Source organism: Mandrillus leucophaeus, unplaced genomic scaffold, assembly GCF_000951045.1.
Source record: "Mandrillus leucophaeus isolate KB7577 unplaced genomic scaffold, Mleu.le_1.0 Scaffold335, whole genome shotgun sequence".
NCBI lineage: Eukaryota > Metazoa > Chordata > Mammalia > Primates > Cercopithecidae > Mandrillus > Mandrillus leucophaeus.
Window position 1 is genome coordinate 174,618 of NW_012103532.1, and position 23,766 is coordinate 198,383.

The 23,766-nt window shown below is 50.1% G+C and overlaps 2 protein-coding genes across 5 annotated transcripts in view; one reads left to right on the forward strand and one right to left on the reverse strand.

The window, feature by feature from the left end:
* NEK6 (NIMA-related kinase 6) overlaps nucleotides 1-7,683 on the forward strand; it is a 104,708-nt gene extending 97,025 nt beyond the window's left edge. For all 4 annotated transcript variants that reach the window (XM_011988669.1, XM_011988671.1, XM_011988670.1 and 1 more), the window contains 2 exons: nucleotides 3,049-3,162; nucleotides 6,091-7,683. In XM_011988669.1, coding sequence (XP_011844059.1) covers nucleotides 3,049-3,162; nucleotides 6,091-6,201 — 225 coding nt within the window. In that variant the 3' untranslated portion in view covers nucleotides 6,202-7,683. The remainder of the gene's footprint in view (nucleotides 1-3,048; nucleotides 3,163-6,090) is intronic.
* Nucleotides 7,684-8,675: 992 nt separating this feature from the next.
* Nucleotides 8,676-23,766, reverse strand: part of PSMB7 (proteasome (prosome, macropain) subunit, beta type, 7) — a 62,122-nt gene continuing 47,031 nt past the window's right edge. The window contains exons 7-8 of the mRNA XM_011988668.1: nucleotides 11,942-12,093; nucleotides 8,676-8,912 (exon numbers count right to left, since the gene is read on the reverse strand). Coding sequence (XP_011844058.1) covers nucleotides 8,801-8,912; nucleotides 11,942-12,093 — 264 coding nt within the window. The 3' untranslated portion in view covers nucleotides 8,676-8,800. The remainder of the gene's footprint in view (nucleotides 8,913-11,941; nucleotides 12,094-23,766) is intronic.

Sequence of the window (23,766 nt, forward strand, 5' to 3'; positions counted from 1 at the left end):
GCTCTGCAGGACTGATTTTTACCTATGTGGGAGCTCAGCTGCAAGTACGGAGCTAGAGGAATTGACTCGTTCAGTGCCAGTCCCAGGATCCTCATGGGGGGCATCCTTGCAGCAGCCTTGAGGTGCCCAGCTGGGACTGAGACCCAGCGAGACAGCGGACTCAACGGGAAGATCCGCGGAGCCTTGGCCGAGACGCTGCTTTGGAATCCTGCTCGGATGATGGAGTGGCCTGGACGCCCCTCCGTGGTGGAGGAGCAGGGCTGCAGACCTCCTGGTCTCCAGTCACCGTTCAGTCTGGGACATGCTCGAGAGACACTGGGTGACGAGATGGGTGTCTGAGGCCCTGACAGGCAGGAGTCAGATCCCCCTTGTCCCGCTGACATCTCAGATCACACACCAGCTTCTCTCAGCCCTCCTGGTGGGGGCCAGGGCCCACCTGCCCCCTTTTCCTCGGCCATGTGTCACCCCGATAACACCAGGGAGAAGAGCTTGGCATTTGAGGAGCAGCGCTGAGAGCCATGGCTTCGGCAGTTCTAACGAGGCCCCGGACAGTGTGTCCTCTCTGTTTCGACCAGTCAGAGGCTGGGTGGTCACTGGTAGAAGGAGATCTCGCCGTCCAGGGTAATCGTTCTAATCCCCGCAGCCCAGAGCTTCCTTCACAGCCCGTCGCCCTGATGAGGGTGGAAGGCCCGTGGCCGGCAGCGGAGTGGGGGCAGGCTGGGGCGGACGGAGGAGGCCTGCTCCTGGGGAAGGCCGAGAGGGGTCCTCTGGCATAGCTCACTGCTGACCCCATTCCAAAGGCTTTTCTGAAACGATGTGGGGAAGGTGCTGGAAAGAACACAGACATGATCTGAAGCAGATGCCAGCTTGGGGGCTGAGTGCTCCCCTCAGCGTTCGGGGGCCTTTGGAGTTCCCAGCAGCGAGGTTTATAAAATTCACAGCAAATGGGCGTGATCTGAAGTTGAAGGTTGGCCGATTCCTCTCTGGGGTCAGGCACGTGAAAAACTGGGGCCTGCGTTCACTGGACCAGCACTCAGAATGTCCCTTCTGTGCTGCACCGTAACGGTGCCCAGGAAGATCCACCTTCATCCTCCAGCTGCAACTCGGGGGCACCCAGCTCACCCCAGGTGACTGTCCTGGAGTCTCAGCTGCTCTCTGCTACGGCAACAGATAGATGTCCTTTGAAAATGCTCGATGAACCCTTTGCACGAGAGAGTCTTGTTTTAATTCCTGGACGTGCGTCCCTGGGTGGCGCATTTGGCAGACTCCCAGCTGCTCCCGGTCAGGTCAGCAGACCCCAAAATGGCAGGGCCTCTGCATCCTCACACTTCCCCTGCCTGGCCAGACCCTCCCTGCAGTCCTCCTCCAAGGATGGGTTTCAGGGTCCACATGGGTTCCCAGCCCTTCTCCGAGGGACCCAAGCTCCCAACCAGTGGGAAGACAGAGGTGATGCCGTCCCTAAACACCCGCATGAAGGCGCCTGGCCTGGCCTGCGCTCCTGGTCCTGAGGGTGCTGAACCTGGGGCTGAGGAAAGCCCACAGTCTCCAGGCCACACTCAGTAGCTTCCCCAAAGGCCACCTGCAAACCCAAGGATGGTGCCAGGCTCTGAAGCTCCTCCACACCCTCCTGAAGGAGGCAGGCCCTTGGGGTCACCAGACCTGTTCACGGACGAACAGAGAATAGGGCAAGACCAGGAAACCCAAGCTGACGGGCACCCTCAAACCTGCTACCAAGGATGACTCCTCGCTCAGCCTCTGGGGCGCGAGGACAAGCGACGGTTCCCCAGGGATCCAGGGCCCCTCAGTAGGAGCCCAGGAGCCCTTGGCCAAGGAGCCAGAGCAGGGTGGCCCTGGCAGCCTGGCCCCTCCGAGGGGCAACCGGGGCCAAACAGGAGGGCACTCGCCTGACAGCACTTCACTAGCCGGAGGCATTGGGCCTCGGGGGGCGGTCCAGGGGGCAGTCAGCCATAGTGAGCTGGAGTGACCAGAAGCCCTTGCCCATTATGGGTTCATAATGGGGGAGCCAGCGGGTGCCACGCTGGGCTACTGCACCGCCGCCTCAGGGCCACTGTGGCCCCTGCACACCCCCTTGAGGAGTCCCCTGTGAGTGAGTGGTGGGGTGGGGCGGCCTGGCAGCACCCTGATAGCTGGCAACTCACGAGGGGCCACCGCCCCACAGGCCTTTCACTCCCCCGTGGCCGTGGCCAGCCTTCAGGGCAGAACCAGTGCCGCAGGCCTCACCTCATCAAAGGTGGTCATGGCCGTGCTGGTGGTGCCGCCTCCATGTGCCAGCCCAAGCCTCGCCACAGGCCTGCGGGTGGGGCCATTGTACACATGAGGAAACTGAAGTCCAGACACGCAGCAAGTGCAGAGCTGGGGTCGGGACAGAGCTGGGGCTGGCTGTGGAGCCAGGCGCTTCCCTCCCACCTGAAGGTTCCCTCGAACAAGCTGCGGCGCCCCTCCATCCAGGGGCAGGAGGCTGCCTCCCTCCCTCCTGAACCCCCTGCTCCCCCTGCCCCCCCTGCCCTGATAGCAGCAGCTGGCTTCCACAGGGAGTAGCTCCGCCAGGGGCTGGCGAGAACAGCCACAGTGAAATGCCTCACCCTTCTCGGGCCCGCCCCACCCCAAAACGTCAGTCCATAGGTAAGGAAAGCTCCCTGAATGTGCGAGGCACAGACACATGCCCCTACGGGGATCTTCGAAATCGTGTTTTATGGAAATAAGACCGTGCACTTGGGAACCTGCCGCACGGAGCCTGGGTCCCCCGGGCTGAGGTGGGAGCAACGTGAGAATTGGCTCGCAGCGTCCAGCTGCCCTTCTTTATTGCCTTTAAAGTTTTGTCACCGAAACCCTCGTGCTCACTTAATCCAGTGATAACCAGGATGGTGGTGCGCCTGCTCCTCTGTTGAACCCCCAGCTCAGCGATTCGGGGGAGAAGTCCTGCTGGACTCGCTGCGGTCAGGACCAGAGAGAGCCCATGCCCCAATCTGGAGCAGCCTCCGAGCCTTAAGGCCGAAAGCTCATCTTCGTTGTCCCCCTCCCTTGCAGATGGCAGCCCTCCAGAGCCCCTTCTACGGAGATAAGATGAATCTCTTCTCCCTGTGCCAGAAGATCGAGCAGTGTGACTACCCCCCGCTGCCCGGGGAGCACTACTCCGAGAAGGTGAGTTTGCAGGAGCCGGAGCCTCGCAAGCCCCGGGAGGCCACCGAGGCTTATGAAGGCCGCTCCAAAACACCGTAGCTGTGGGGCTGAGGATAGGCTCACTTCACGCGGTGCAGAAAGGGAGCTTTCTAGAAAAGTGACTTGGAGAGGGGAAAGTAGGTGATTGCACTGAGGAAGGGGTCTCACCATGCAGCTCCAGTGTGGGACCCCCAGGTAGGAACCAGTGGGATGTGGCCCTTGGCACACCTCCACCTGTTCAGCTCCCAACTTGGTGCTCCAGTGGGAGGCCCACCGCTGCAGGTCCCCAGGACAGGGCCTGTGCCGTGCCAGACATGGGAACAGATACAGGGGCAGGATGCAGCAGGCCTGGCGTCCCCATACTGCTCATGGTGGCCACTCTGCTCCCATGACAGGAAACTACAGCAGGGGGACTGGTCAGTTTCCTCCTTATGATATGACAGACTTAACACCCTGGGCTTCTACTGTCAACATTTTACACTGGCTGCAGGGGCCGCGGACACAGGCTCCGATGGGTCTGGCATGGGGCTGTGCCAGTTACTAGGAATGTGTGAGTATCTTCTTCCTCGGCTCCATCCCCTTGAAGATGGGACTAATAGATAATCTCCTTGGTGGATAATCGTGAGGAAGAAAGGACAGGTTTCCTGGCATAGCAGGGTCAAAAGTGTACACACATGTTCACACACACTCTGCACTGTTCCTAGGTGAGTCACATAACCTCCCTGAGTCAGTTTCTTCACCTATACAATGGGGATAATATTAAATCTTCCACACAGGATTAGCATAAGGATTAAGGTAAGGCACCAGGCTAACACTGCCACCAGCATCGAAAGTGGCCAGTGGACAGGGCCTGGCCCAGTCGGTGACTCAGTGCTCACTAAATGTCATGTGACCCTTATTTCTGTTCAAGGTCAATGCTAGTGGGTGAGTCTGGGGCCTCCCTGGGCCCACCCCATAGGACCATAGGCCATCACCTCAGGATAATAGTAACAGCTCATGTTCAGACTTCCTGAGTTGAATCTTCCCCTCACCCGTTTACCAATAAAGAACAGACAGACACAGTCAAGTTAAAAAGACCGGGGAGGCAGGATCTGAACCCAGACGCCCAGCCACGGAGCCATCCTGCTTCTTGATGGCGTGTCTCTTTGGTGGTCCATCAATTAGCTGGGGTGAGGCTCTGGAAGGAGCGCCCTTGCCCCGGCCAAGCTGCACAGGGCAGGTCCTGAGTGCTCCGCCCCTGTGTCCGGGCAGGAGGGTGCTCACTGGCGTTGCAGACTCCAGGGCTAGAGGAGTTCGAGTGTCGGGCGCTGCGCAGTGCCCTTCCTCTCCTGGCTCCCAAGTTCTGACCTGCACCTTTGGAGGAAGTGTTTCTGCTCCCAGTGGGAGGAAAAACAAGTTGCATCTCTTTACAAAGTTGCCATTTGCTTTTTCCTTTCTCATCTTCTGAATGCCAACTTGTGCACCAAGCCGTGCAGCTGGAGCTGATGACCACTCTGCCTTGGCCGTCAGTCTAAAAATGGGAGCTGCCCTCTCTGCTTCAGTTATGAGGCTGAAATGAGCACCGAAGCCGCCCATCCCAAGTCAGCCCTTTCCCGGCCACGAGCCCTCACTCCCCGGAGCACTGGCTCTCTCTGGGCCCTACTTTTAAAGTTATATCACCGCTTAGAAATGAAAATAAGACTTTATTATTTTTGTTTCTCTTGAATTCTGAAAATTTCAAACATGCACTTATTGCCAACTGTGCGTTTACGTCGTAAATTAGTTTGAGTCACAGACACTTCACCTGAATCTGGTTTTCTTGGGTATTTTAACCTGTTAGAGGCCAACCACAGGTACCTCCCCCGAATATTCTAAGGTTCAGAAAACAGCCGTCCATCCACAGGCAACCTCAGACGCCAGGAGTGGCCTAGCAGGCTGCAGGCCCCGTGTCCCCTGGGCTTCTCGGTTGGCTGGCATGCACACAGGTGGGAGGGACACCCTAAGGCTCTGCGGCCCAGGGAGAAAATGCCCCATCAGCTGTGAGGAGCCCTATTCTACAGGAAGCCCAGGCCCCACCCCTCAGCCTAAGGAGCCTGCGCAGCAGTAGCCCCCGGGCCTCCAGAACGTCCTGTGGGCCCTCCCCAGACTCCCTGAGTGTGGCCACTGAGACCACCAGAGCCCCCTCTGGTTCAGAACCACCCGGCTTCCTGCTGCTGCGGCCTGCGGGGCTGGCCACCCCTCCAGCAGCAGGTATTTAAATGAAAACCAATGGCTATGAGCCCGTGATGCAGGGTAAGATGCAGGCATTTTAAGGTCATTATTTTAATTACCATTAAAATAATTGGCACTCCGGCTATCAGAAGAATGGAGGCGATCAGAGGTGCAAGGCACCCCTCCCCCACCTCGGGGCGGGAGCAGCCTTCAGTGTCTGTATAATTAAAAGCTCCGTCTTTCATGAGCACAATAAAGGGGCCGGGAGGTGGGCAGACTGCAGCCCTGCTGCATGTTAATGCGTTTATTATGATCAATAAGCCCTTGCCTTGAGTTTTGTCCTCTGGTTTGGGCATCTGCCTGACTGACAGCAGATACACACACACTTTTCCCAGCAGAGAGACACACACAGTTTGCCCAATGGTGTGGACAGCTACAAGTTCAAAATTATTTGGAGGTTAACCATTCTTAGAGTCTCAAAGCACAGTCTTTGGGACTAGACAGGCCTAGGAAGGGTACTGGCTAGCCCTTGGGAGCCACGCGGCTGCGCACCCCTTACTTGCCCCAGCTAAACACCGTTCTTCAGCTCTAACGGGGAAAACAGGACTGTCTGGTTGCTCTGAGGAGGAAGTGCCTTCATGCAGACTGACTGCAGAGTGCGGAGCCTCAACAAGGCTGCTTTCCTTTCTTGAGAATAACACACCGTTCTCTCCCCTGCAGTTACGAGAACTGGTCAGCATGTGCATCTACCCTGACCCCGACCAGAGACCTGACATCGGCTACGTGCACCAGGTGGCCAAGCAGATGCACGTCTGGACGTCCAGCACCTGAGCGTGGATGCACCGTGCCTTATCAAAGCCAGCACCACTTTGCCTTACTTGAGTCGTCTTCTCTTCGAGTGGCCACCTGGTAGCCTAGAACAGCTAAGACCACAGGGTTGAGCAGGTTCCCCAAAAGGCTGCCCAGCCTTACAGCAGATGCTGAAGGCAGAGCAGCTGAGGGAGGGGCGCTGGCCACACGTCACTGACAGTCAAATTCAAAAGTCCTTTCTTTATACTGTTGGGGACAATCTTAGCTGGGTTAACAAGGGCAGGTGGTTCAGCGAGCCACGGCAGCCCCCTGTATCTGGATTGTAATGTGAATCTTTAGGGTAATTCCTCCAGTGACCTGTCAAGGCTTATGCTAACAGGAGACTCGCAGGAGACCGTGTGATTTGTGTAGTGAGCCTTTGAAAATGGTTAGTACCGAGTTCAGTTTAGTTCTTAGTATCTTTTCAATCAAGCTGTGTGCTTAATTTACTCTGTTGTAAAGGGATAAAGTGGAAGTCATTTTTTTCCATGGAGTGGAGATTCTGCTAATATTTTTATCTATGTTTTATAACTTGGTGAGTGACGATGAGAGCCCTGCACCTGCCAGAGCATCACAGGCAAATGGCATCGGGAAGCAGGGGCATCTTCCTGGCAACCAGGCTGGGCCATCTTCTCCTGGACACCTGCTGTGTACCAGGCATTTCATCACCTCCTTGAATGCTGGCGGTTCATTTCATGATCAGTGTTAAGCATTTTCCTCCATGGGAAGGAAGGATGGGATGTACAAAAGCTAAGGGCTACCCTTTACAAATTCTGGTTCTGCAACTTCCTAGCGTGACTTTGGGCTTGGGCAAGTTTCTTAGCCGTTCTGAGCCTTAGTTTCCTCATCTGTACAATGACATTAATAGTACCTATCTACCTTCAGGATTGCTGACAGAATCTGAAATAAAATGTGCAAGTTAGCTAGTACAAAGTAGATGATCCAAAAATGGTAGCCACTCACCCTTCACAAACTGAAGTCCATGGGCCACGGAAGCCAAGAATTAATGTACACCTGTATCATGTGTAGGAAACCAGAAAGGTGTTCCTTATTTCTTGTTCCCAAACAGGATTAACTGTGAAGACTAATTTATAAATGTGAACCTAAGAAAACTCCAGCTCTGAAGGAAATCATTTGAATTTTGTTTTTGTACGTAAAGTTAACCTTCCAGTGGTCTGAGCTGTCGTCACTGACTTGATGACAGTCTGGCCGTCCAGACGAGAGCAGCGCTGGCATCGGGCAGGTGATTCCTGACACCTGCTGCCTGCAGGCATTCGCTGACCGGGCTTTTCCTGGAGGAAACTCCCAGGGCCAGACGGCTGCTGCTTCCGCGCATGGACTCGGATCTGCTGTGACACCGTCTGCCCGACAGTCTCTCCACAGGCAGCCTTTCCTCTGTACTTTTTCTCCATGGTCGAAATAAAACAGGGTGACTGGGAGTTACTTATAATTCATGAAGATTTTTAAATGGCTTTGGAGATTTTGCTTTTAAACCAGTAGATCCAAAACTTAAAACAGTGTCTGCAGCACAATTTCTTGAGGAACCTCGGAAAACACAACTTCCCAGGCCCCATTCAGTAATCCCAGGATTTCTTTAAGCTCCCCAAATAATTCTGATACTCATCAGCCAGTTTCTGCGCTCATGAGGTAATTCCATTGTTCTCCCCGGCCTGCTCCTGGCGGCTGTGACACAGGAGCTGGCCTGAGCAGATTCACCCTGGAATGTTCTCTCCAAGGGAGAATCAAGTCCGTGTCGCCTGCCTAGTGCTTACCACTGAAGGTTTTTCTGATTCCAGACACACTTTGTGCCAATATTCTGCTTGCAGCTCTCTGAGCCCCTATCATGCCTCCCCAACACTGCCAGCCCCAGCATGCAATGAACCTACTTTGTGCATGCCACCCGCTTTCCACACCATGAGAACAATCTGCCCAACTGGACCCTCTGGAGGGGCACGATCTCAGCCACTCACCGGGCCTGAGTGTGTGTGAAATGATCATGTCCTACTTACTTCAAAACAGTAACCCCAAAACATTCCTTTTATTTCTGTGAAACCGGCCAAAGTGAGGTCCACCCACCTTCAGGCAGCTCTGGCGGTGCACCTGCCCGCCTTCTCTTGCTACTCAGAACTGAGCTGGGCTTGAGAACTCAGAGGTTTGGCTTTGCCATTTCTTTCCTACTTGCTGCTGAGGTGGAAGCTGTGCTGCACTTATCACCCCATTTCAAAACCAGACCAAACCAGAGGCCACCCCAAACGGAGTCAGCCAGCTAAACGGGCAGGTATCGATGTTCACCTGAAGCCTCAAGGGAGTCCACTCTGACTTCTGACAGCAGAGGGGTGCATGGCTCCTACACTCTCCTGAGCCAGTGCTCAAGGAGGATCAACACCCTGAAGGGCCAGGCCAATGGCCTTAGCAGCCCCAGACTGCCCCCTAAAACACCACACAGTGCCCAGACCTCAGCTGCCCAATTTGGTTTTTGTTTTTTATTGAGTTTCCGCAAACACTAGCCACACGAATGTCTTACGGGGCCTCCAATGTCCACCATGTTCCAGAACCACAGCCAGCCACCCACTGACGCCATTCAGGAAGTGTCCATTGTTTGGACTGTTTCTTCCAGCACCTCAATTTCCAGAGGAGTGATTTTCTCAGTGAGGACTGCAGTGGTCCCTTTCTCACACCTGTACCGGCCAAGCCTAGTGAGAGAAAAACAAAAGCACAGAGTTAGGATTCCCCTCAAGGTGCCAGCGGGCAGGCGACAGTGAAAATAAATATTCAGGTGAGGCAGTGAGCAGGGTGGACTGGAATCCTGGCTCTTCCGATCCCAGCTCTGTGATCCTGGGCGATTCAACTTCCTCAGTTCCTCAGTTCTCAAGTGCTGCAAAATGGGGGTGCCTGGGAGGCACAGAGCGTCATCAGTGAACACGGCACCTGGCCCTTGGTGGACACGTGACTCTCCCCCACCCCACCATCCCCAGCAAGTGCTGGGAAGCACTTGGTCCCTTAACATCAATCTTCAACCTCCCTACAGTACCTTTCAGTGACAGCAGGAAGCAAATCCCATCATTACACAAGAGAAGGGCATGACTGCTCTTCTGTGCAGCAACAAGAATGACTTAACTGTTACCTCAGACACCGTACAAACATCTGGAAGCATAAACAGTGTAAAAATATGTGCAGCCACACTCTGGGCTTGTCATTTCAGACCACTCTCAAGACTCAAGAAAAGTTAACTGTCCCCTTCAGGGACACAGTGCCTCCCCACTAGGACACACCCAACACCTTCCTGGAGTGAATCTGGCAGAGGTTTCTTTGAGCACCAGACAGTCTAGAAGATACATATTTGGGCTGTTAATTCTCACAGTGGGTCAGGAATTAGGATACTGTCAAATGGAAGCACACAACCAACTGCTCCTAGGCTCTAGCCCCAGCCGAGATAGTATCTCTATCAAACTTACTGTCCTTCAGGAACTACCAGAAGGCTGCTGGCTGTGCCATGACCTTGTGCTCCGGGAACACCCATCCTCTCCCCTGGGCACATGGGCTAAAAGAGGGAGCAGGAAGCAGAACAAGGAGAGCAACTTCCAAAGTTCTGCATCCAGGTCAGGAGCACGGTCAGCCGAGTGGCCTGCCTTTATTCTGCCAAGCCTCCCCCAACCCCCACTCTCTTAAAGGATCCAAGCAAAAGTACCTTTTAACCATGTGTCCCCACCCCATCAGTTTGAGGATGCCTCTCATTCCAAAGAGCCAAAGTCCCACGTGGCCTCTGTGTGCCTGATGACTCTGAACCGCCCCTCAGTGTCTCCGGGAGGCTTGGACACCTCCTCACCACTGTGGTGATGGTGCCCGATTTCGGCAGCATGCATTCAGTGCTTCCACCTTACGTGCCAGTGGACTGCAACACTGTGTGTTGGAGGGCTGCGAGCAGAGCAGGCAGCAGGGACTTGCCAGACAAGGCCCACACTGGCACAGGCATGGGACGCTTGCTCAGGCCTATAGTCCTGCCCGCACCCTAGCATCCACCCTGGGAAGGGCTCCCCTAACTCAGGCAGTGCCCCCATCTTCAGTCACTGGCAGAGAAGACAACAGGGAGGTTCCAGGGAGCCTGGACACTTGCTGCCCTTGGCCTCAGGACACCGATGGGGAGCGGGCCCCGTGCACGTTACTGCACACCCACCACGTGCCCAGCACCTTCTGGGCCGCCTCGCTGATTCTTCACAAGCAGCCACAAGGCGGTTTTCTTTCTGTTCTTGGGTGTTTACAGCCTCTGTTTACAAGCGGAGCAGCCCACGTCCCAGAAGTAGGATGCGCCGCTGCTGCGCTCCCTGTGGATGAAGACTCCTGCGCTGAGCACAGGTTCCCTAGGCAACCACAAATACCACTTCTCACTAGCCCAAACGTGGCTTTCAGAGTCCTCGCCCAGGACCCTGTCCAGCCTGAATGGTGTAACCATTCCCTACCCCATCACCGCTTCATCGTGGACTTGCTTAAATTACACAGCATCTCGCAAATAACTAGCAAAGCAGGCTACGTGGAGTACTTGGGTCCTGCCTACCCGGAGCTCGGCAAAGGCTGGTTCCCCAACACAGCTCTGGGCCTGAAAGGTAGCTTGCCTTCCTGCTAAAGGCCCAAGGGACTTCATGGTCTCATTAGAGGTCATCTGGTTGAGCTCCATTTCCCAGACAGACTGATTTGCTGGAAGCCACCAAGCCAGCCACCAACACTCTCCAACCCCAGTGCCAGAGCTCTCTGGCGCCGTGCTGCCCCACCCCATCAAGAGCCCACTGAGCTTCCACAAGGTTGAGTGCAGCCCACAGTGAGTATCTGCTGGTTCTGAACGTGCCATTCTTTCCTTGTGAATTACTCCTGATACGGAGTTGTGTGTGCAGTGGGAGATGAAAGCAAGCTTGCAGAAGGCGATGCTCGCTTCCTCTGCGCTAGCTGTGGGGCTGGGTGGGAGCCGTAGTTTATAAATGCCCTGTGCTGCACCCAGACGCTACAGCTGGAAGCAGCACTCCAGGATCCCATCCTGAGCTGCTCGGGCTCCCAGAAGAGGTCAGGAGCCACAGGATGCTCAAGCAGCTGGACAATGATGAGACACTGCAAATGAGCTGCTCCGGTGACACATGCCAGCCGCTAGGTTTGGAAACCTTCCAGTTCTGCTCAGCAAATCAACTAAAACCTTCTCCCACTGCTCTGAGTCTGGGCTGCACCACTGAGCTGAGGGGCCCACTCGGCGTGTAGCACAGGCTAAATGGCACAACTCCCTGTGGCATAGCAGACACACATCAGCTCCCAAGGCCACCTCTGGGAGGCTGTTAGCATTGCTGACTTACACCCAGTTAGGAATCTCAGGGCACTCTGGGGGAAAGTGCTGGGGCTGCTCTGAAAAATGCACCTTCTCACAGAAATCAGGGGATTCTTTAAGACACTTGAGAAAGGACAGCAGATGATCCAAACCACTCCACCCCACCTCCCAGCCTAGGGCTCTTTCCTGGGCCACCCTCCACCTCTCCCATCAAATTAAATCACTTTCCTACACCTGACAGCAGCCCACTGGCATAAAGCAAGTAACGAGCCGAAGGTCTGTGCGGGAGGCTGATTTGGGAACACTGGATGTACTTAATGTGGAAAGAACCAGGAAACCTCCATCCAGATGCCATGGAGATACCAATGGTGGCATGATGCCACGGGACCCAGGAAGAACTTCGTCTCCTTCACTCACCTGGTCCCCTTCTTGTTGGGCACCGTGTACGGGCGGAGAAAATCCAGCTTGCTCTTACTGATGACGCAAAGATCGATGTTGCTTCCGGAGCCCAGGTCGTTGAAGATGCCGGCTGCGATGGCTTCGCTCACCAGCTTCTTGGCTTCCTCCTCCTGAGAAAGAGAACGGCAGCAATAACGTCCACGGCCAAACCAGGGCCTGCTCTGACATCCGCAATGTGCTCCCACTAGCAGTTCGCAAGACCTTCTGAGAGATAGGTGTTGGTTTTAATGCCCATCTCACAGATGAGGAAAAGATCTCAAAGTGCCTCGATGATTTGCCCAAAGTTCCCGACCCGGGCCTTTAAAACTCTTTATGCATGCACCACCTCTTGACCACATCGGACACTCACCACCAAACGATGGGCTGACAGTCACTAGAGGGTTAGTAACGTACCTTGAAAAGGGCCAGGTAGTAAATATTTTAGGTTTTGAGGCCAAAAGTCTCTACCACACCTACTCAACTCTGTCATGCTAGCACAAAACAGCCACACACAAATACATCAACAAATGGGTACAACTGTGTTCCAATAAAACTCTATTAGCAACAGGCAGAGGGCCAGATCTGGCCCATGGACTGCAGTTTACTAACTAGCCCCTGATCAAGAATGTCCAACAATAGCTGAAAGTTACTTCCTGATAACATAATGGAGAAAGTCAGCATTGTAAGGGGAAGAAACTGACACCAAAACACCACAGTAGTTCTGGGGAAATGCTGGCAGACCAAGGGTGGGACATCTTGCCCAAAAGAATCTGTCTGTCCTACTAAGGCTGGAGCCTACAGGTTCACTGAAGAATCACTCTCTCCTTTGTCCCACCTTTAAGCACAAATCCTCATCCCCAACAGTTACTGGTGAACAGATGGATTCAACCCTTTCTTATCCAAGAAGGCCTATCACATGCTATGTCCTAGACCAGGAGCTAGGGCTGCAGAGGTGGATGACGCCCCCAAATACCTGCCCTCTAGGGGCTTAGAGTCCAGCGGGGGGCACCTGACCCAAGTAAGAACAATGCAGGGTGAGGCTGGCTACAGAGCACGTGAAAAGGAGCTGGGAACATGGCTGGCCAGCAGAGCTTCAGGGAGGGCTGAAGGACAGGCTGCACACGAGGCACTCAGAAAACAGCAGGTGAAACACAAGGCAGACAGCAAAGGCAACGGTACCAGACCTGGGGAACGCCAAGTTCAAGCTCTACATACAACCAGGACAAAAATGAACCAGGCTCCCTGAAAGCCGGGAATCTAACCTGTGCTATGGCGCCTTCCCAATCCACGAGGGCGTGGGAGTACACACATGTGCAAGTGCACTCCAGCGCTCATCCAAGTGACATCCTTGGACAAACACGGACTCCAGGCCCAAATTCCAGCCTGAGACCCTCAAAGGGCAGATCTGCTAACCTCAAGTTTGCAGAAGATCTGAACCCATTCAGGGCTCCCGCTCCTCTGCCTGCCCCATGCCAGACTAGGATTCCAGTGACATAAGCACACTCTACAGACTCAGAAGAACAGAGAAGGTTCTGCTGGAAGTGGGCTCCTCAGCAAACCAGCAGACAGCAGTTCCTTTGATTTTATACCCCAGGTTTTTTCACTCTCATGTGACATCTATGTGGGGCTAATTAAGCTGATTCTTCTTTTGTACATACATAGTCCTGTAAGAATACATTCAAACAGGATTAGGAATTTTCTCCTAGAATTCTCAACAGTCTATGGGGCCAGAAGCTTTCCACAAACGAGTGAAGGTGGTAGCAAAGAAAGCCTCTTAGATGAGGAGCTGGCGGCAGCTGCTATCTAGACAGCAAAAACCAACCACTAATTCAGCAAACGCAACCTCATTCCCAACCGCTTCTCTTTAAATGGCCTTAAGTGTGTGTGCATATGGGCACGTGCGGGCAGAACCATACTTATTCCCTGTTCCTGGCCTACCACCTCTGCTCCCCTTTCTCTTCTCTACCATTTAACTATTTCCTCTGCTTTGTTTCTCGTCACTGCTGCTGGCATCTCCAGCCAGTCAACAGTACCTGGCGGACATCGCAATCCATGGGCACACTTAGGACTACACATTTGCATTTCCCAAATGATCTGGGTAGATGGAGACAGGTGAAGAGAAGACTTGGGGGAAACAGAAATATACACATGACATGAGACATGCATATCTAGTGTCAACTGATTCGACTGGACACAGGACACCAGACTGCTGACAGTGCTATGTAAGATTACGAATGATCCCCCCTCTATTTTGCAAATAGTCTGTAATGTAAGTAACTGATAAAACTTTAAAATATGCAAATTTTAAAATGATATAGTTTGATTTACTCATAAAATGATCATGTATGCTGTTATTTAAGTATAAATAAAGGCTTTTTTAAATTGGGGAAATACATCTTTTAAATTCCTTTCCTCCCCACCAATTCTAGGGAAGATCATTCCTTAAGGAAGAGAATCTCAAGTCTCTCACTTTCTTCCCCCCAGTCCCACCCCACGTCTCATATACATATGGCTGAAGATGTTAGGAGAGGGAATGAAACTTACATTTACGGAGCACCTATATGCTCACTAAATCAATCGATCAGTCAACATCTATCAGCACTCAGATGTCTGATGATCATCAAGCTTACCCCTGCCCCCAATCATCTTTTGATGTTGGTATGGTCAGAACCTCGGGCTGACAGTCAATGACTTACACAAGGTCACACAGCTGGTAAACAAAAAATAGTAAAACAGGTCAGGCCCCAGAGCCAGAAGGCCACAGCACCACACCAACTCGCAAGTGACCTTCCTTGGGCCGGGGACTCGTCAGCTAGTCCCTGACTCAAGGCCGTGTCATTCACTCCCCACCCCCAAAGAGCCTTAAGACCTGAGCAAATTTAAGAGGAGGAGGATGGTGTTTGCCGGTTTCTCTCTGGGTCAACCTCTGATGGTCACTCCCATTGGGGGTGGAGGGCAGTGTCTCCCAAAACACCCAAGACTACCACTTCCAGGGCCTTCTTCATTCTCAACCAAGTTAGGGCAAGAGTTCTACAATGCAACGCCAAATCAATACTAAGATCTAAGGTCTCATTTAACATATCCCTCCCTTAACACCCCAAACCCTCAAAATCGAAAGAAGGTGGAAATGACCAAAGGCTCTACTGTCCACTCACTACTTACACAGTTAATGTCTTCAACACATACCTGTAGGGACCTACTATGTTCCAGGAACTGCTTCAGTGTTGAATACTGTCTCTGACTACAGTATTTCCATACACAGAATTCTAGACACGTATGCAAATATGCTACTGGGCATATTCATACTGTGTTTTCTTTATAGTGGAATTTCACAATTAAACAACTTTTGTCTTTAACATGTGCTACCAAATATTTAAGAAAACTATCAAGAAAAACCACAAACTAAAGGCAAGAGGTGGGGAAAACACCACATTTGTATCTGTCTCTGGCCCACAGTAAGCGCAAGAAGCGCTGTCTCTTCCTTTAGGATTAATTCTTCGTAGGGAAATTGTACCTCCCTTTTCTGGAAGATGCAGAGTGACCTAGGTCCTGGGCAGCATCTGCCTGGGGACAGCTGCTACAGAGGGGCCTTGACAAGGGCCTGCAGAGTCCATGACCCCAGCTGGTCAGGCCCAGGTGCAACGCTGTCTCCCACAGCCAGGGAGGCATCCTCTCCCAGTCAGCTGCCTATGCATTTATGTAGCAGGTCACAACGGAACCTCAGTGTGGAGATGGGCGAATAGGACTTATCCTCGTTACCAAAAAACAGCAGCTTCCTTTTGCTTTCAGACACTCAGCCAAAAGATCATCATGACCCTGATGATTAAACACCAGCTGGGGAACCCAGGTTCAAAGTCATCTGGCAGACAGAATGGGTTTGAATCCCCAGTCTACTACTTACTGCTGGGCAACCCTCGACAAGTCACTACACCTCTCTGAGTTTACTCTCCTGCTCTGCAATATAATGATAATAAATCCTACTTCACAAGATTACTAACAAATTAGAAATAAAAGCACAGAAAGCACCTGCTATAGTTTCTGGCACATAGCTACTGCTTAATAAATGGTAAGTTGTTTAATAAAGCAAGCCAGAGGGCTCCTAAAAACACAACTTATCTCTAAGCAGCGACTGCCTATAACAAAGCCCAGGCCAGGAGAAGGAGGTCCAGACAAACCTGCTGACAAATCTTCACACAGTGCCATAGAGAAGTTCCTATAATAATTAATCCAAGCAAAAAGCACACTCCCTAAAAGTTGGGAGAATATAAAAGGAACACTTCTTGCTTTATGGCTACAAAGACCAAACTAACTGGGAATATCAGTCCCCCGGGCCACCCCGGCTTCTTAAATGAGATTACAATAAGAGTGATGTACTGTACTGCAAGTCAGCTGTGACAAGCAGCACTTTATAGAGCTATCTGTTTGTCTCCATCACCGCATCGCACAATGTGTCCCCGGACTCCAATGTGCAGTTCCATTTACCGCTACATGACAAATGGGCAGCACTTGTAAAAGGCACAAAGAGGTCCACGTCGGCCACGTAATGGTCACCACAGCTGTACCCGAGTGCTTGAGGGGACAAAACAGACCCCCAAGTTCATTAAACTGACCAGTAATGGATCTTTCAAAAAGTGCCTTAGGAATCGTACAGAAAAGGCTAAAATAAATAACTCAGCATGGAAGGCTAATCTGAAATGGTGTTTGATAAATTATTTATAACACGGGCGATTGTCTGCATTTAATATTGGAGCTACTAGTAGCATCTTTAAAAGATGATTTATGTGTTGTAATGCTATTAAACTTTATATTGGCCCACTGCTAGCTATAAAGTCTGCTGAGATTTAGAGAATGAGTTTTAAACTGTCACTGCAACATCATAGGAGATGGAGACTGTATTAAATCTTTACTTTAAACCTGTTATCTAGAGAGTTGCATTTTGTAGACACTCACAAACTGATAGATTACCTCGGCCTCCGCTACAGTGCAGGTCCAAATAGTACTGCCAGGAAACTTTTCCCGCATTATTCCTGTCTACAGCTACCATCGAATTTCTCTTCTCACTGAAGTGATTTTTAGATTGGGAATGTCACCAGAGAAAAATGTAGCTGTGCCAGCCAATGGGCACTCTGGACAGTTCAGCATCAAATTAATACTCTTTAAATACACTCTCTTGACTGTTCAGCTATGCATCTGAACACTGCTTTACTTACACTGTAGGCAGGCAAAATATTAAATATGCACTTGACTGAAAACCTAACAGACTATTTTACACACAGCTTTGGAATGTGAAACTTCATGTATGTGGCAAGTCATTTGACATAACTGATTAGTAACTAAAATTTTTAAAAGAATTTAAAAAATAAAATTGGTTATTTGCCGGCAAATATACTGTTTATGGAGCTAAGGAGCTGGCACAGGGGGCAGAAAACAGAGAGAGATTCAGTCTTTTTCCTGAGGAACAGGGCTCCCCCCGCTTTAAGGGTTTTCAGGGCAGCACCCAAGTGTCCCTTGCCTTCTGTGCCACCTCCATGCCAGGAGGAAGGGGTGCAGCTCTCCTACCTTTGCTGGGGGAAACAAGAATGTGGATGGCATGACAGCTGAACCCTCACGACTTCCATCAATTTCCCTGTGTGTTGCTGAACCTATATTTAGTTCCATTAGTTCACAACCATTTGCTCCTTCATTAACTACTAAGGATTTAACTTGTAAGAAGTGAGGCATGGGAGGGTTGGGGAGATGCTGGCCAAAGGATACAACATCTCAGAAGGCGTAAGTTCAAGAGATCTATTGTACAACACAGTGGTAATAGTTAATAACAATGTACTGTACTCTTAAAAACCAGCTAAGAAAGATTTAAGTGTTCTCACCACAAAAAAATATTTGAGGTAATGTATGTTAATATATTGGCTTGACTTTGCCATTCCACAAGGTACACAAATTTCAAAACATCATTTGCATATGATAAGTATATAGTTTTTATTTGTCAAGCCAGATAATTTTTTTAAAAGAATTAAGGCAATCCAAATGCAGCTTGGAAAATCTTCATTATCTTTTGCCACTTTGATTTGAAATAGCAAAAAATTCCATTCCTCTGATGATCTAGAGCAGAACAGATAAAAGTCTGGGTGTGATGAGAATTTGGACTCAGAGAGGATGAAAATTCTGAACGTCAGGGGGTCGGCCCTACACCTTCTCCATCTTTGTATCCCAGGGAACTAGCCTGGTGCTTGGCATGTAGGTCAACAAATGAAACAACGAAACGTTCACTTCAAATGCATGCATGGCTCTGCCAAACTCAAAGACTCTGAAATCAGGAGAGAGACCCCTACCAAATGGGGCAATTCCCAAACTGCACCAGCCCCAACTGGAGACCATTCAAAGACAAGCACTTGAGAGGAGGTCTGAACATGATGTGTTTATTGGGAGCCTGCTGACAGGCTAAGGCTCTGACTCTGCCACTGATGCGGCCTGAAGACTCATTAATGGTTGATGGCTGAATACAATTGAAAGAGTTCAAATAAGTGTTTGAAACAGTCCCCGCGAAAGCAGTCTGCTCCCTGCACTGAGTCACAGACTTGACGTATCCCATGTGTAGCCACATTTTTTACAGTAGAAAACTTTTTTTTTTTTCTTTCCAGACTAGGCTGTGTGACAAGGGCAAAGGTTTCTGAGTTTGGGGTTTGGCCTGAGCTGTATGGGTGAATACGCCTGTGCCTGTGTTAACACCTAGGAATTCAGCAGAGCTGAGCTGCAGCTGCTGCTGGGCACACTTAGAGCCGGGAGTGAGCCAGTGGCCGCATCTTTAAGGCCTAGCTGGTGTTGCCATTTCTGTCTTTGACAGCTTTTTTTTTTTTTTTGGTATCAGGATCTGGGTGACACAAATAATGAAGGAAAACCTCGCTGTGGGTGCAGGAGTGATGTGAGGGGTTTTAAGTGGGAATGGGAAGGGGTGTTCATGTTCATGGAATTGCCAACCAGGTCTGTCCCAGGTCATTGAGTGATGCCAGTCAGAACTCGCAGCCAGGAAGAGATGGCAGTGGCTGCACGGCCACAATGGGCTGGAAAAGGGTAGCCCAGAATGAGGACAGCCCTGGACAGCGGGTCACTCTCTGAGCTAAAGAGTGCCCCTCGTATAAGAATGAGAATAATACCCCTGTCCAAGGAATAAAATGAGAGAAATGACCCCGACACAGCAATTTCACAAACAGGACGGTTAGCAAGTCCTAGGGTGGAAGAAAACAGGCAAGGGTAAGACAGAACTAACACCAGGCACCTGCCACACCCCCGGGTCTGAGCCAAACACTTGCGTTATTTATTGAATTCCCAACTGCTGGTACAGATGAGGAAACTGGGGCTGTCAGAAAGGTTGACTGATGCACTCAAAGGCACACGGCTGTGTACAAGCAGGGGAGTCGAGGATGCATGCCAGGTTAGTGCCTGGCACCACCAAAGCCTGTCTTCCTATCCCACCATTAGGAAAATCTGTGGCGGGCAAGTGGTTTTGCTGGAATCTGTGACAGTGAATGGAAGGAAAAATACCTAAGCTTCCAGAGGGAAAAGAACCAAAAGAGACAAGAACATATTGCTTTCCACAAGGAGAAGAAATCAATGTTCACAGCATATGTGTATACAAATATATATTTCCAAGGCTGCATTGAATCAAATGTAATCAGAGAAAAAAAAAAAAAACAAGAAAGCCTGGGTTTAAAGAAAGTGAGAAATATGCTCAACAATCCTCAAAATGAAAACCGGGCTGCCGCAGATACTAATAAGATCCTCATCATATTTCTCTCTCTCTGCAAAAACAACGTGGCCAGTGATAACTCTGGCAATAAATTCCTGGAGCCACTGAAAGGGCTATCACCTGAAAACAGAGAGAAATGAAGTGAATCTGTTCCATGGGTCACAACAAAGCAGCAGCTAGCACTAGAATTTCTCAGGATAAGGAGAGTAAGCGATGACAGAAATCCAGTCCTGTCAGAAGCAGAGACTGAAATCAGGGTCTGAGACCAGCAGAAGAGCCGCGTTCCCATCTCCAATATCTGGATAGGACAAAACCACTGCTAGATCCCGGGCACATGTGGGAAGGCTATCACAGGCACTATGTTATATGACATAATCCTGCTTCCACAGCCTGACAAGGCCCAGACAGAACCAGGAGGAGATCCAAGGAAGTACAGAGTGCCCTTGTTCTAGGAAGTTTAAAGATGGCCAAAATGAGGCAAATTTCAAATGATGCAAAACTCCTGCAAAATGGTCAGGTTAGCTTAGCTCAGTAAGCATGCACGAGTGGTCTGCTACGAACACACCACACATGCTGTGCTGAACAATGGAGACAGGCCTGAACACAGAGCCTGACCATGAGAATTGTGGAGCCCAGAAGGGGAAACAAGGAGATAATCTCATTACAATGAGGTAAGAGCTAGTAAGAGACAGGCCTGACAAAGGAGCCACAGATGGACCCAGGTCTCGTGGGGTGTAGGTGATGAAGACTGGGTAAGGCCTTGTAACGCGAGTGAAAGGTAGCCAAGCCAAAGGGCAGACGTGTTGGCAGGAGGAGAGCCATGGACATGGGAAGGAGAAAGGTGTGGTCGAGTAGGTAGTTCAGTGTGGCTGACTGCCAGAGAACCTCACAGGCTATACAGACGGCCCACCCTTTATGCTAAGCAGCAGGGAGACATGAAAATTTTTACCTGGAAAATGATGTACAGTCATGCACCATGTAACATTTTGGACAACAACGGACTGCATATAAAAGTGGTCCCATAAAATTATCATGAAGCTAAAAAACTCCTCCAGGCCGGGTACAGTGGCTCACACCTGTGACCCTGTAACGTTGGGAGTCCTGAGCCCAGGAGCTCGAGACCAGCCTGGGCAACATAGTGAGACCCTGTCTCTACAAAATAAAAAAAATTAGCCAGGTGTGGTGATGTGCGCCTGTAGTCCCAGCTACTCGGGAGGCTGAGGCGGGAGGATTACTTGAGCCTGGGAGGTTCAGGTTGCAGTGAGCTGTGATCGTGCCACTGCACTCCAGCCTGGGAGACAGAGCAAGACCTTGTCTCAAAAAAAGAGAGAGAAAGAGAGAGGGATTACTATCACTTTCTACCTTCCAGTGAGGTAAGATGTGGATGCAGAAGATGGTGATACTGATGGCCCTGTCCCTGCAAAGGCCTACACCAATGTGTGTGTTTGTGCCTTAGTTTTTAACAAAACGTCTAAAAGGTAAAAAATAAAAATAAAAAAATTTTAACAGAAAAGAGCTTATAGGCCAGGTGGGCATGATGGCACACGCCTGTAATCCCAGCACTTCGGGAGGCCAAAGTAGGAGCATCACCTGAGGTCAAGAGTTTGAGACCAGCTTGGCCAACATGGCGAGACCCCATCTCTATTAAAAATACAAAAATTAGACGGGCATGGTGATGCACGCCTGCTCTCCCAGCTACTCGAGAGGCTGAGGCAGGAGAATCACTTGAACCTAGGAGGTGGAGGTTGCAGTGAGCCGAGATCATGTCCTGCACTCCAACCTGGCCAACAGAGCAAGACTGTCTCAAAAAAAAAAAAAAAAAAAAAAAGTCTATAACAAAAGAGCTTATAGACTAAGGACATAAAGAAAAATATTTTGTACAGCTGTACAGTGTGCTTGTGTTTTAAGTTAAGCATTATAAGGGTCAAAAGTTTTTAAAATTTACAAAGAAGTAAAAAGGTTACAGTAATTACTGAAGGAAATTTTTGTGTGCGTAAATGTAGTGTAGCCTAAGTGTCCAGTGTTGATAAAGTCTACAGTAGTGGACAGTAACACCCTAGGCCTTCACATTCACTCACCAGCCACTCACTGACGCACCCAGAGCAATTTCTAGTTTTACAAGATCCATTCATGGCAAGTGCCCTAGACATATACACCATTTTTTATCTTTTATACCATACTTTTACTGTACCTTTTCTACATTCAGATGTTTAGATACACAAATACTTACTGCTGTTACAGCTGCTGACAGTATTCAGCACAGTAACACGCTGTACAGGCTTATACCCCAGGAGCAACAGGTTGCACCATAGTGCATAGATGCGTGGAAGGCCAGACCATCTAGGTTTGTGTAAGTACATCCTATGACATTTGCGTGATGACAAAATCACCTAAGGATGCATTTCTCAGAATGTGTCCCCGTCGTTAGCAACACATAACAGTAGTTAAGACTTGTGCTTTTTGAAACTCCACTGGGGAAGCCGGTCTCAATGAGAGACAGTGGCGGGGCAGCAGGGCCAGGGAGGAAGACCAGCAGCAGAGCAGATGTGGGTGAGGAGGAAGCAGCAGTCAGGTGAAAGAGCAGGACGGAAAGACGTGGAGGGTGCCAGCTGGACTTCCAGCCTCAGTCATAGGTGCTGACCACCCCTCTGAACAAACACAGCCTTCACACAAAGGCCTTTCGTAACTTCTTGACAACTATTTTTCTGGTGGGTGGTGAGCAGCCAATGGCTGACTTGATTCTATTCCCCCCACTGCACCAGGAGGAGCTAACTCAGATACTTCTCCATAAAACCTCCAGGCACGCACAGCATTCAGATACACTTCGTTACTTAGGTGGCAGGAGGGAGGTCTCAAAGAGGCATAAAGAAACTTCTGGGCTCTGGAGCTGATGAATATAGTTACTATATTGACTGTGGTCATAGGGGGCAGGGGAGGCAATGCTTGACAGAGGCAAAGAATTTGAGAGAATAAAGATCCAGATATGAATCTAGTCCTGTTACTTAACAGCGGTGTGACCTCAGTGATAAAAATCACTCCACATTTTTAAGTTCCAATTTCCCCATCTGCAAAGGAAGACCTAAAACCCCCAAGCACCCAGGATGGTCATGAGGATTAGACGAAGCGTCACGCACAGGAGATGCTTGGCCACCGTGCCTGCAGTGCAGGAAATCCACAATGAACGCTGACTTCACCTGATCCTACCCATCTCCATCGCTCACTAACACGATTACCAAGGCAAAGCCAGCCTTCCGGAACGACCAATGCAATAGGCAACCCATAGCAACTTAGTACTTCTTTTTTTCAACCCCCATTTAAAAGCAAATCAATTATGACAGCAGTCATCATACTGCAAATGAAATTCAATATATTGCCATAAAATCTTTGTTCATATGCACATCTTCCATATAGAATTACAGCCATTTTGGTGAGAAGTGTAAGTACCACATTTTCATTTATTCTCTTTCACCAAAAATTATATTCTAAAAAGACACAGAAAAAGAAGGCAGACTTACTGTGTGCAGGCTCTGTGCCAAGTACCTGATTCCACACACTCACCCATACAACGCTTTAAGGTGGTTTGGTTTTTTCCACCCAAGAAAACAAAACCTCCAGTCTCCAAAAATACCAATAATGCCACCAAGTCTTTATGTAAATTTAATTTATAAATCACTGGCGGGTTTCTCTTTTTAAGCTACTTTACCTCTAAAATCATTTCACAGTTGCAAATATATTGCTTAAATTATGCTACCCTAACATTCCGTCACTCATCTGGCTTGTTACATTTGGTAAAATTAAACCCATCCCAATGAATTCCTCTACTACAGAATCTAGCCATCGAATCCCACAGCAAAGCAACTATCAAATTCACTGCATCAAAACTACATTCAAACGCTGACATTTCCCTAAAATACATGTAATAAAACCTCTCAGCAAACAGAACCAGTCAAATTATTTTCGGCCGCCCCATATATCAATAAAAAAGATACCATTTCATTTTCCCATTTGGCCAGTTGTTGATTATAAATCTTAACTGAAACTGACTGAGAAAGCAAAGGCA